We start from the raw sequence: 13,649 nt of genomic DNA on the forward strand, positions 1-13,649 counted from the left end.
TCTTCTTCCTAGCGGGGTTTCAGGCAAGATGACCGTCACCTTGGATCTCACTACTATCTTTGCTTTGCTAGTTGTCTCGATGCTATCGCTATGTCGCGCTACCTACCACTTGTTTATCAAGCCTCCCATTATGCCATGAAACAACCTCTAACCTTTTCACCATCCCAGCAAACCATTGTTTGGCTATGTTACCGCTTTGCTCAGCCTCTCTTATAGCGTTGCTAGTTGCAGGTTGTTCCATGTTGGGACATGGATATCATGGATATCTTGGGATATTACTATATCTATTATTTTAATTAATGCATTTATATACTTGGTAAAGGGTGGAAGTCTCGGCCTTTTGCCTAGTGTTTTGTTCCACTCTTGTCGCCTTAGTTTCCGTCATACCGGTGTTATGTTCCTTGATTTTGCGTTCCTAACATGGTTGGGGTTTATGGGCCCCCCTTGACAGTTCGCTTTGAATAAAACTCTTCCAGCAAGGCCCAACATTGGTTTCCATTTGCCTAATAACAACTAAAACTTACATAGGGGTTAGCTAGCACCCGAGGATAATTAATCAACCCCCCCGGGCCAGTGCCCCTCTGAGTGTTGGTCCAACCCGGGCGATGTCCGGCGCCCCTTGGGCAACCAGAGTCTCAGCCAACCTGACGTCTTGCCCATCCGATGTGCCCTGAGAACGAGATACGTGTGGCTCCTATCAGGATTTGTCGGCACATCGGGCGGTCTTCCTGGTTTTGTTTTACCATTGTCGAAATGTCTTGTCAACCAGGATTCCGAGCTTGACCGGGTTGTTCCGGGAGGAGGATTTTCCTCCTTTGATTGTGAGAGCTTGTCATGGGCTAAGTTGGGACACCCCTGCAGGGTTTGATCTTTCGAAAGCCGTGCCCGCGGTTATGTTGCAGATGGGAGTTTTTAATATCCGGCTGTAGAGAACTTGACACCAGATCCGAATTAAAATACACCAATCGCGTGTGTAACCGTGACTGTCTCTTTTCGACGAGGTTCGGGAAGAGAACACGGTTGGGTTATGTTTGAACGTAAGTAGTTCAGGATCCCTTATTGATCATTACTAGTTTGCGACCGTCGCGTAGTTTCTCATCTTATTCTTGTACTCGTAAGTTAGCCACCATACAATGCTTAGTCGCTTGCTGCAAACTCACCACTTACCCATTCCATACCCATTAAGCTTTGCTAGTCTTGATACCCATGGTGATGGGATTGTTGAGTCCTCGTGGCTCATAGATTAGTACAACAACAGTTGCAGGTGCAGGTAATGCGATGATCATGACGTGAGAGCGATGTTTGCTTGTTTTGGAGTTCTTCTGCTTCTTCTTCGATCAGGGGATAGGCTCCTGGTCGGCAGCCTGGGCTAGCAGGGTGGATGTCGTTTGAGTTTTTGTTTGTGTTTCATCCGTAGACGGATGTTGTTCTCATGTATGATGTTTGATGTATTCTTGTGGCATTTGTATGCCATTTGCATATATCCCCATCTATTATGTAATGGTACGATGTAATGATATCCACCTTGCAGAAGTGTCTTCAATATGCAGCTCTATCCTTGATGGGACCTTTGAGTTCCTCTCGGATAGGATCACATATTGGGCGTGACACTAATAGATGAATGTTTGACTATGTCCTATAATGTTGATCAGAGATTTGTCTATTTCAATAAGAGATTGATGGGGATCACTTGAAAAAAATCTAATCAGGGGGATGTGAAGCTCACCATTTGGAACCAATACGAATGCATACCTCGAACTCCTGCCTCCCAACGCACCAGGGTGACAGTTCTGTCAAATTGGATGGATTGGAGACTGGAGGACCATCAGCATCGCTACAGTAGCAAACCCCCAAACGGCGGCTGCCCACACTATGTACAGACGTGTCGCTCCCATCGCAGGCCTCTCTACTTCATGCTTGACACCTTCCTCGTCGTCGGCATGCCGAGGTGCTCAATGTGCTCTCCCGTGTCACCAGTGGCGCTGCTGTGCCTGCTCTTTCGCTCTTGCGGTGTCTTCCTCGGAAGGAGCACATAACTCGCTCCCCTCTTCCCCAGCGTGGAGGTGCGCCCGGATCCGACGCTCCTCGTCCGCACGGCCGCATCCTACAGCAAACTCCATTCAGGGCAGCACAGTCTGTGCGAAGGAGCGGCGAACGATCACGGTGACCCCCGCTCCAAAAGAGGCCGGTGGCGACCGCGTCAGTGGGGCATCAGCCGAGTGGAGGAGCGATGGCCTGAGTGGCGTGGGGAAGCGGCAGATCGATGGAGCGGCGGGCGGCGACCCTCTGCCTCGCCTGGTAGGAGTGGCGGGCGGCGACCCTCTGCCTCGCCTGGTAGGAGCGGCCAACGGCGACTTGGCAGAGGCAAGGTGCGTCGCATTCTCGGCAAGGGCGATTTGATGTGGATGAAGGGATTGGTAGTCGATGGGTGGCTAGATCGGGCGGCGGTTCGGCGGAGCAGGGCGGCGGCGTGCGGCGCGAGAGGAGCGGGTGGGTGGCGTGCGGGCGAGCGTGCGTGCATGCGTGGGTGGGGTTGCGACAGTTTTTTTCTTTTTAGCGATGGATGGATTAGTGATGGGTTAATGCGCGGTTTGTAGCGTACGAGAGGATTAAGGGCCATTAAATTTTGTAGATGAATGAGTTAGATTGTTTGGGTCTGCCCCTTCTCTTCATTTTATAGAGGTAGTAGTAGATAAACAACCTAATTACCACACCCTAAAAAAACCATATTTACCACGTTCGTTAAAAAAACCATAATTACCACGCCATTATCCAATCCCGACCACCTCGTCCTCCATTTTTTTTTTCCGAGAGTACCCTCCTCCATTTCTAATCCTCCTCGCACCTCCGTCGTCGTCTAGGGATCGAGCCGGTGGAGAGCGGTGAAGATGATGATGACGCGGGCATCGATGGGCGCCATGGATGGGGCCGCGTTGGATGAGGTGGTTCGGCGGCTCGTCGAAGTGGGCCGTGGCGGGCGCCAGGTCCAGCTGTCGGAGGCGGAGATCCGCCAGCTCTGCGTCGAGGCCAAAACGGTGCTCCTCTCGCAGCCCAACCTCCTGCGCATTCCCGCGCCCGTCAAGATCTGCGGTGAGCACCGGCCTCAAGGCCCCTCTACTACCCTCTGATTCGGGCATACCATACCGCGCGCCCTCCTCTTTGTGGCGCGTTTGCGCATTTGGGCCGTATATGCCTGACTCCCAGAGATGGATTATTTATGTTCGATTTTTCCCGATGTCTGGCGCGTACTGTTGATTTGGGGTATTGACTGTTGAGGACCCGGTAACGTTTTCTGTAAGAACAAGTATACTCTGTTGAAATATTGACATAGGTATGACTAGCATAAATGCCCGTGCATTGCAACGGGAGACATAATTAATGTGTATTTACATTTAGTAAGAATTATATGTGCGAAAGACAATGATAGTTCACGCGAAATTTAATGCTCACCAAAATCCGTAGACCCACACAACAAGAAGTTATATATTGATTCCAAATGGACTTATAATTTGTTTATATGGAGCTATAATTCATCATCATATTCGAAGTTAAAAAGAACTGGTTATCTCCGTTCCCAGCTTGAAATGTTTTTCATGATGGTTGTAGAGGTGGTATCGGCATGTGTTGGATGGCTGGTGAGCACCAGTTGTCATCGATCCGTGCCGTTGTCACACAACATTAACAAAAAATAAAAATAAAAATAAAATGGAAATCCTGGCATTTTACACAAACATTTCCACAAAACAAAAATAGTAGGTAACAAGCTCTAGAGGTCCTAAAAACATGTGTTTCAATTGTGAAAGGATGATACATATGTCATCAACTTGTAAGGAGAAGATGTACCAACTTTAGTTGACTCGGTAGCATGAGATTAATATTAATAAAATTATTATTAATAAAAACATAAATAATGAGATCACATGGTTGGTTGACATATTAATATTATTTATGGAAGAAGACAATGAATATACATGGGGCTCATTGACTTTAGTTGACTTAGTAGCATGAGATTTGCTTTCCGTTGTTGTTCCTAATTCTTCCTTTTCATCACCATTGTCGATGGTGGCCTTGTTTGTCCACCTATTCATGACGAGCGTAACTAATCCCACAACAATGTGCTTTATCATCATACTGTTCCACCTTCCACACGCTTAGCGAGTCTCCCTTGCCCACCAACTTGTAATTCCGTGGACTTGTAATGCTCCTAGTATTAATTGACATTTCAAACGGGAAAGCGCAATCATAAACCTAACCTCTTAAAGAAATAAACTCATTAATTTTTTTCTGTGAGTAACTCATTAATTAATATACAAATACAACACTAAAAAGGATGTCAGTATTTTAGCCGCATTCATATTTTTGTTCACACCAAAGAAACGTTCATATAATGTTGTGTGCACCCTCAACCATCTAAATATTCAGGCGACAGTCAAATCCTTCCTTTTTAATTAAAGTAGCCTCACACAATCCTTCCTTATTAAGGATCCCACCCCTTTAAATCCTTCCTTATGATCACACAATCATCCTCAACCATCTTCAAATTTCAGTCCAAAATCAAATCATTCCTTTCCTTTTAATTATTACCCTCACATAATCCTTACCTTATTAAGAATCCCATCCATTAAATATTCCGCCAAGCCCACCCACAATCCTTCCATAATTCTTCCATAGTCCATAGCTAATTAAGGAACCTATCCATTCAAATATTCCACCGAGCCCACACAAGCCTTCCTTTGAATTAGCCGCATCTATTTAGCCACGATCCTTTCTTTATAATTAGCCCATCCGCTTAATTAGCTCTTCTCTTTTAACGTCTGTTTGTTAATTTCTACGGCGGCTGCTATATTAACCGGTCAGACTGTGTTTAAAATTGCGAGGTGGGACAATTCATCATGTAACGTGTTTATCTCAGTTGGTTGTCGTGGCTGAAATATAAATAGATTAGATCCCAAGCATTCTCCACTATAACAGATTTTTTTCTTTCTTTCTCTAAGATCGATAAGAGAGCCCACTCGTGTGCACGCAGCCCATAAGGGAAGGCCCATAATCTTTGCGGCCAGTGAGATGGGCTAGCGTGGCTGGGTGATTACGTATGAAATTTCAAGCCCAACTAACCTATGAACCAGCGTGTTATCGAGGAAAGGATCGAGGCGGAGCGACGTACTAAGGACGGTGAAAACGGTGGAACGAAACGGACGAAAATCAGGGGGTAAGAAGCGATCTGTGCTTTATTATTAGGGAAAGATGTCTGAAATGTCCAATTTAAGAATCTTGTCTGGTGTTCTTGCAGCGTGGTCAATGGCCAGAGTTGGTAGTCTTTGCTCTATGGGTACACTTGTGTTATCCTTTTATACATTTTAGGATGATAAGTGGTTTAAATTTGAAATGTCCAATTGGAAGGATCTACTACTGACATAACCTTAATAATTACTAAAAGGTAGTTAAAGGTAGACAACGATATTCTTCTACCCTTTATTGAGAGGGTCAGCCCCTTTATATGGTACACAAGACTTGACCGAGAGGCCGGTAAGTCTATCACAAGTCTAATCCAACTGCTAAACTGATTGGACTCTTTCCTAACAAAGTTTTTTCGTGAATACACAGGTTGCGTATCTTTCCATAGATAGAAGGGTAGAATAGTACAAATGGGCGTCCCTCAGCTACGTGCCAAATGCAAAAACCTCTTGACACTTCATCTTTGTGTACTACCCTATGTCATGACAATTATGACTTTCTGTTTGACGATTGTGTTTGTTATGTGTAACACAACTATTTCAAGAATTTGCATTCTTAAAGTTACTGACACGATGATCATTTTGTTTCAATGTAGTTAGTAATAATTTTTCTTTGTAAGTTTTTTCTGTAAGACTCAAGTGCTCACTTGTTATCAAAATGGTTTTTTAATACCATAATAATAGGTTATTCATATCTTCATTCTGTTGTTTTCATTCTGAAAGGCAGTGATGCCCAACAGAACCCTATTCTTTTAATACCTTTATGAAAATCAGGTCGGTTATTTAACATTCTCAGAATAAGGACCGTCGTAAAACTGTGCACCACTTGTTGTACAAAACCCCTTTTCCATCTTTAGGAAGTACAATTAGACTAGGTGCACACATTTGGTTGAATTCGTTATGAAATCCCTTATACATATTTTTGTTGTCCTTGGCCATCTCTCCATATTTGGACTTATCACCTGGGATCATATTTCATCCTTTTGTTACGTTTCGGAATCTGTCATTATAGAACATTCTCCCCTTTTGCCTTGTAGGTGATATCCATGGTCAGTTTGTTGATCTTCTGAGGCTGTTCGATTTGGGTGGCTATCCTCCAACTTCGACTTATCTTTTCCTTGGAGACTACGTGGATAGAGGCAAACAAAGCTTGGAAACCATATGTCTGCTTCTGGCGTATAAAGTGAAGTACCCTGATAAGGTTTTCCTGTTGAGAGGAAACCATGAAGATGCAAAAATTAACAGAGTTTATGGTTTCTATGATGAATGCAAGAGGAGATTCAATGTTCGTCTGTGGAAGATATTCTGTGATTGCTTCAACTGCTTGCCTATGGCAGCGCTTATTGATGCTAAGATATTCTGTATGCATGGTGGCCTCTCACCTGAATTGAATAGCTTAGATCAAATTAAGGATATTGAGAGGCCTGTTGAAATTCCTGACTATGGTCTTCTATGTGATTTGCTTTGGTCTGATCCTAGTTCTGACACACAAGGGTGGGGGGAGAGTGACAGAGGTGTTGCTTGTACTTTCGGTGCGGATAAGCTTGTAGAATTTTTGGAGAAGAATGATCTTGACCTCATTTGCCGAGCTCACCAGGTAGGCGGAAATTGCTCTACCTTACTTTTATCTTATTCATCATGGCATTTATATAACTGAAGCATGAATGTCCTCAGGTGGTAGAGGATGGCTATGAGTTCTTTGCAGAAAGGAGATTAGTCACCATCTTTTCAGCTCCAAACTACTGTGGAGAATTTGATAATGCGGGTGCTTTGTTAAGCATAGATGAAAGCTTAATGTGTTCTTTCCAGATCTTGAAGCCAAAAGAAACAGGAGCACCACATTCAAGAAAACCAATTTCAAACAAGGTAAATAATCAGGCTTCAGTTGGTTTCCCTTTCATGACCCAATATATTGGAGAAGTGACAGATAGATCATCAGTGAGTTATTCTTGTTTGAACTACAATTCATGAAAAAGACATTTTATCTATATCTATCTATACCTCTATCTACCTCTATCTACAAATATAAAAAGATCCAATTAATGAACCATGTCAATCCAACGACCTAGATTGCTCCAATGGTGAGTGCTCAACATGTTTAGCGTGCAATTAATATCATACATGTCTGTGCTAATCACATAATTAACGCATATTTGATATCCTACCTAATATAAATGTGCAATTAATTTCCGTCCTAATCTTAACGGGCATTGCACGTACGCATTTACTAGTTAGTATAAACTAGAGAGATACGCACGCCCTGCCGCGCGAGTTTTCTTTTGGGTGTGAATTTTTTTTTCAGGCTCCTATGGCTGGTTGGTTCTTCGTGGGTTTGTTCAGTTATTATTCACCCTACAAAACAGTTAAGCATGAACATTGTAAATCCTTTCTTCCTATTACAAATAAGGACAACGAATTCCGATGAATTCCACACGTACACACGACCACCCTTTTCCGACCCACTTACAGCCAACTTCTTTTCAACTGTGGATTTTACAGCAGCTGCACCGGCCCTGGTGTAACGCAGTACATCTCCAGAGCATTATAACAAGGCCACTCACAGATTAAGAAATGCTAAATTATCTAAGCTAGACATTTTATTATTCTTTGGTGGATCATCCTCCTTCACTCACTCTGATGTATCATCAACATGTTCATTCTGCGTCTAGGTTTCCTGTAATAACAACATATGTATAAGAGCAGTGCTTCAGACGAACTGGAAATCTGGCGTGGACACAGTTCAAAAGGTAATGAAGGGAAAGTCACCAACACATCCTTTGCTGGCGTAAAGACACCTTCAGGGAGCTCATGGCGCTGGCTAGCAGCGCCAGAAGCTTCAGCAGCCACTCCATCTTCACACAATCATCATAAAACAAACAAATTTAGAACCACAAAATGCACCAAATTCAAAAGGAATCGCCTAGAGCTACCTACCAAGATGAGCAGGCAATTCCGCTGCAGCACCGGTACAGGAAGAACTGCTGCCTGCAACGAAATCATAATACATAGATCCACCCACTGGGAAGAACTTGCGAACCTAGAAAGTCAAGGCATCCTTATCTCTCCTAAAGGAATATCGTGGCGCGCTCACTTCGACGACATATTTCCTTCCAACCAGAGCCATGATCTCCAGCGGCATAACTGAACAATTGCCCTTCCTGGACGACCATGTTAAAGCACAGAGAAACAAAACACAAAGGGGATAAAATAAATGAATCTCAATACACATACCAATAAAACTGGACTAATTAGGAAAAGAGTCGCATGAAAACGACGTATAGCAGTTTGGCTACAAATGACAGTAATACATAAGAAAACACTTGCAAATGAGCCCGTGCGTTGCAACGGGTGAAAAACACTTCCTAATCTAATAACCATGAGTCCAAACTTCAGTAGGTCCATGTCCTTTATTTCAACACATGGCATCCCATCTGTGTTTCTATTTACCTTTCTTCCCACTCTCGTCGATGTTGGCCTCAGTGTTGACATCAACACAACACATTTGAATGTTGTCAATCTTAAGACGTCTCTCTCTCGGCATACGATGCAAATGAGCCCGTGCGTTGCAACAGGTGAAAAAACACTCACTAATCTAATAACCATGAATTCGTAGGTCCATGTCCTTTATTTCAACACATGGCATCCCATCTGTGTTTCTATTTATCCTTCTTCCCATTCTCGTTGATGCTGGGCTCAGTGTTCACACCATCACAACACGTTTGAATGTTGTCAATCTTAAGAAGTCTCCCTTTCGGCATAGGATGATAAATCTTTTTTTTTGTGAATTTTTTAGATATTGTTTATTTCACAATCCTGGTTTTACCGAAGGTTCATTTTCAATTCGGAGCGGCACCGGTATGAAGGAAAGACTGATCATGCGCTATTGATTAAGGTTTCATCGTAAATAGCATATTTTTAAATGTTTAACAGTTAAAAATAATATCATATTCAGATTCTACATATTTTTCTAATCAAATTTCATATATAACATGTTAAATTTGGAGTTAGGATTAAAAAGTTATGGATTTTTAAAAAATCTGTTAACATGTACTGCGGGTTTATTACCAAAAACTTGAGTGTGTTCTGAAAAATAGCATGACGGACCAAGAATACCTATTTCTTTTATTAGTAGGTATAGAAATCTATAAATCTATGTTAACTTAGACCCATCAATTCCACTACCAGGTCATACAATCTTTTCTTCTTGATCGAAGATAACCAATGAGACAGCACAAGTAAAGTACATGTTTAGCAATGCTGGCAGCACCGAAGCTAACACCAAGGCTCGCTCAGAGCCAGACATAAAACAACTATACATATACATAACTGGATATACCAAACATATGCATGCTTCAGCAAGACATCAACCAAAACGACTTCAAATAACCATTTGAACCTCCTACCAAGCAACACGAACCATGATTTTTACCTAAGAGCTAGCATAGCTACAACGTGGACTGCAGTTGCAGCAAGACAAAATGATAATGCCATAGAATCTTCAACCAGACGTAATAAAAGCCCTCTAAAAACACCACCACCATAAAACAGACACTTCACAGCAACATCACATGACCCACCCCCAAGCATTTGCTGAATAATCTACCTAAACACAGAAACAACAACCTAAATAAACCACAGACAAATCTTCTTTTCTGTAGGAGTACATGACAATTAAAAAACACACATAAACCGAACCTACCACAGACCCAGCAGCACTCTGACCGTTGAAGAAGAACAAAAGCAACCATTAAACCATAACAACAACAACAACAACAACAACAACAACAAAGCCTTTAGTCCCAAACAAGTTGGGGTAGGCTAGAGGTGAAACCCATAAAGATCTCGCGACTAACTCATGGCTCTGGCACATGGATAGCAAGGTTCCACGCACCCCTGTCCATAGCTAGTTCTTTGGTCATACTCCAATCCTTTAGGTCTCTCTTAACGGACTCCTCCCATGTCAAGTTCGGTCTACCCTGACCTCTCTTGACATTCTCCGCACGCTTTAGCCTTCCGCTATGCACTGGAGCTTCTGGAGGCCTACGCTGAATATGCCCAAACCATCTCAGACGATGTTGGACAAGCTTCTCTTCAATTGGCGCTACCCCAACTCTATCTCGTATATCATCATTCCGGACTCGATCCTTCCTCGTGTGGCCACACATCCATCTCAACATACGCATCTCCGCCACACCTAACTGTTGAACATGTCGCCTTTTAGTCGGCCAACACTCAGCGCCATACAACATTGCGGGTCGAACCGCTGTCCTATAGAACTTGTCTTTTAGCTTTTGTGGCACTCTCTTATCACAGAGAATGGCAAAAGCTTGGCGCCACTTCATCCATCTGGCTTTGATCCGATGGTTCACGTCTTGTTCAATATCCCCATCCTCCTGCAGCATTGACCCCAAATATCGAAAGGTGTTCTTCTGAGGCACCACCTGCCCGTCAAGGCTAACCTCCTCCTCACACCTAGTAGTACTGAAACCGCACATCATGTACTCGGTTTTAGTTCTACTAAGCCTAAACCCTTTCGATTCCAAGGTTTGTCTCTATAACTCTAACTTCCTATTTACCCCCGTTCGACTATCGTCAACTAGAACCACATCATCCGCGAAGAGCATACACCATGGGATATCTCCTTGTATATCCCTTGTGACCTCATCCATCAGCAAGGCAAAAAGATAAGCGCTCAAAACTGACCCCTGATGCAGTCCTATCTTAATTGGGAAGTCATCAATGTCGACATCACTTGTTCGAACACTTGTCACAACATTATCGTACATGTCCTTGATGAGGGTAATGTACTTTGCTGGGACTTTGTGTTTCTCCAAGGCCCACCACATGACATTCCGCAGTATCTTATCATAGGCCTTCTCCAAGTCAATGAACACCATATGCAAGTCCTTCTTTTGCTCCCTGTGTCTCTTTATAAATTGTCGTACCAAGAAAATGGCTTCCATGGTCGACCTCCCATGCATGAAACCAAACTGATTTTTGGTCACGCTTGTCATTCTTCTTAAGCGGTGCTCAATGACTCTCTCCCATAGCTTCATTGTATGGCTCATCAGCTTAATTCCACGGTAATTAGTACAACTCTGAACATCCCCCTTGTTCTTGAAGATTGGTACTAATATACTCCGTCTCCATTCTTCTGGCATCTTGTTTGCCCGAAAAATGAGGTTGAAAAGCTTGGTTATCAGAACTCTCATTCTCCTAAGAAAAAATTACTAAACACAACCAAAGGCCCTATCAATATAAAACAAAACCCCCTTACAACATCATAAGGCTAACCCTCCAAACATCCCTAGATAACCATCTTATTCAGGATAATAACAAAAACTATCTCACACCACCAATTTGAACAACGACATGTGGGAGCCTAACCACAAACTCATACAGAAAAAAAAAGATGAGGACAAAGGATCCCCCGCTCCAGCACTCACATGCGACCTCCAAACATGCAATCCACACACATGTAACACCTGATGGAGCATCAGGCAAAGAGGCGTAATTCTTCCGGAGTTGTGTAGCGCGTGGTGTGTGCGTGTGTTAAGTTAAGTGGGGTCTTGGCTATTTGGTCAGGTTGGACTGGTGAAGAAGGTAAGAATTGAAGGAATGAGAATTTCCCCATCTGCTTCTATCTCTCGCGTCTCTGTTCTTCTCTCTGCTCTTGAGTTTTCCCCCAAATTCACGTATCTCTGAGTTCTAGCTCACGCCTCGATCTCGCAACAACAACGGGCGTGACAAGACACCACAAATGAGTCCCAATCACAAAAATCAAACCGGCAACAACCAAAAAGAATGAAAACAATAACAAACCTCCGAACATAGAGAAGAAGAGCGATGCAGACGATGCAAATCCACGAGTTGAGACAACCGATGCAGGGGAAGAAGAAAATACCAGCGCATGATCTGGCCCCTCGACAAAGAGGGAGCGATCGAACCCACAAGCCGCCGCCGCCGCCCGCTAAAGGAAGGAGCCAGCACCGCCGGCCCCCTCACCCAAATCCAAAGAAGAGAATAAATGGTCGCAGCCCCAATAGGAAAAGAAAGAGGGGGCACCGACACGTACACAGGAAGGCACACGCAGCCACCACGAATCAATCCGAACCAACCAAAGAGTCGACACGACCGTATCAGACACATACAAACGGGCCCCAGAATACAGCCCACGTCCCCTAGCAGTCCACACGCAGCTAATCTGTACAACACGGACACATGGACCCAACTGCCACCCGGTTCACACCCTGTCAAACGTTGACCCACACAGCTTTCACACCACCGATTCACCAGGAGCCTCACAATCCTGGGAGCTTAGAATCTGTACTGATATCTTGAGAATCATTCTCCCATTTGCTATTTTATTTGGACAAGTCTATATGCTTGTCAATTCGGCAGGAAAATATTTGGAAACCTAGAAGTGGTCCATACGATAATTTCCTAGATACTGGGCCTAAGGGACCAAGAGTCAGACGACTGGCTTGGCAGCGACGCCTGCCTAAATCCCAGGATCGAACAGGATGGAGCCAAAACGGCCAGGAATAACATCCTAGCGCCCGGGCTAAGAGCCAGCGTTGTAGATGCCTAAAGAGGTCTGAAATTACTACGTACTCCCTCCGTCCCACAATATAATAGTACATTTTTAGGTGCCATAGTTGGTCGGTACAGTGCTTGTTTGCATGCATTGGGTGTAACATATGACAAGAACGGGGCCAGTGTTTTCTTTTTGTGTGTACTTAATTCCTATAACCGGCTAAAGCATGATGAAGTTTACTACTGTAGTCCTTAAATTTTGCCCTTCCTTGACAGGCACCGACAGTGGACAATGCTTAACTTGTATTCAGTCACATAGTCATGATTGTTGTCAGCTCGAAGGGGGTGATCTTATATCCCAGATCCACCAGGGCATGACATTAGAAGCACTCTTCAGCCTGGTTCTCTTACATTCTCTGCTACTTGCTCGCGGCACTGCATTCTTGTGGGTGCAGTTGTTTTGTTTTTGTTCGTTTCTTTGCTTGATTGCTGTGTGCTCTATGTTTGAGCTGAGAATATAGTTATGTAGTCATAACCGTGCCATGGCACCTACGTAAAAAAAGAAAGGGATTGGGTTAACTATGCATGTAAATTTACGACGAGTGAAGTGAAATTGATGTCAGGTCATCATTTGAAAATCGGGTCACGTCTAAAGTTTCCTGGTCTGTTACTGCAAAACTACGTTCTCCGTTGGGAAATATACTCGGAAATACTTTTCTTTTACGAAAAGGATCATATCTAGTTCACGTTACAACCCTCAACTTGCCACTCGGTTTAGGTTTGAGGTAATGGCACCAGCGGTGCCTTAACTTCCACCGATGTTCACTTTAGTGCATGAACTTGAAAAATACACCGAATTGGTTTCAATATTTGGCACTT

At 43.7% G+C, this 13,649-nt stretch overlaps 1 protein-coding gene across 2 annotated transcripts; it reads left to right on the forward strand.

Moving 5' to 3' along the window:
- Window positions 1–2,783: 2,783 nt before the first annotated feature.
- Window positions 2,784–13,408, forward strand: LOC109756658 (serine/threonine-protein phosphatase PP1). Of its 2 annotated transcripts, XM_073510355.1 has the most exons (5): window positions 2,784–3,090; window positions 6,272–6,831; window positions 6,909–7,100; window positions 7,904–7,981; window positions 9,028–11,576. In XM_073510355.1, exons 1-5 carry the CDS (start codon window positions 2,889–2,891, stop codon window positions 9,136–9,138), a joined length of 1,143 nt encoding a protein of 380 aa, XP_073366456.1. In that variant the 5' UTR covers window positions 2,784–2,888; the 3' UTR covers window positions 9,139–11,576. The 2 variants fall into 2 exon arrangements, with proteins under 2 accessions (XP_073366456.1, XP_020171094.1); XM_020315505.4 differs by lacking the exons at window positions 7,904–7,981; window positions 9,028–11,576 and adding an exon at window positions 13,047–13,408 and having other exon boundaries at window positions 2,788–3,090.
- Window positions 13,409–13,649: the final 241 nt, after the last annotated feature.

Source organism: Aegilops tauschii, chromosome 3 (genome assembly GCF_002575655.3).
Source record: "Aegilops tauschii subsp. strangulata cultivar AL8/78 chromosome 3, Aet v6.0, whole genome shotgun sequence".
Classification (NCBI taxonomy): domain Eukaryota; kingdom Viridiplantae; phylum Streptophyta; class Magnoliopsida; order Poales; family Poaceae; genus Aegilops; species Aegilops tauschii.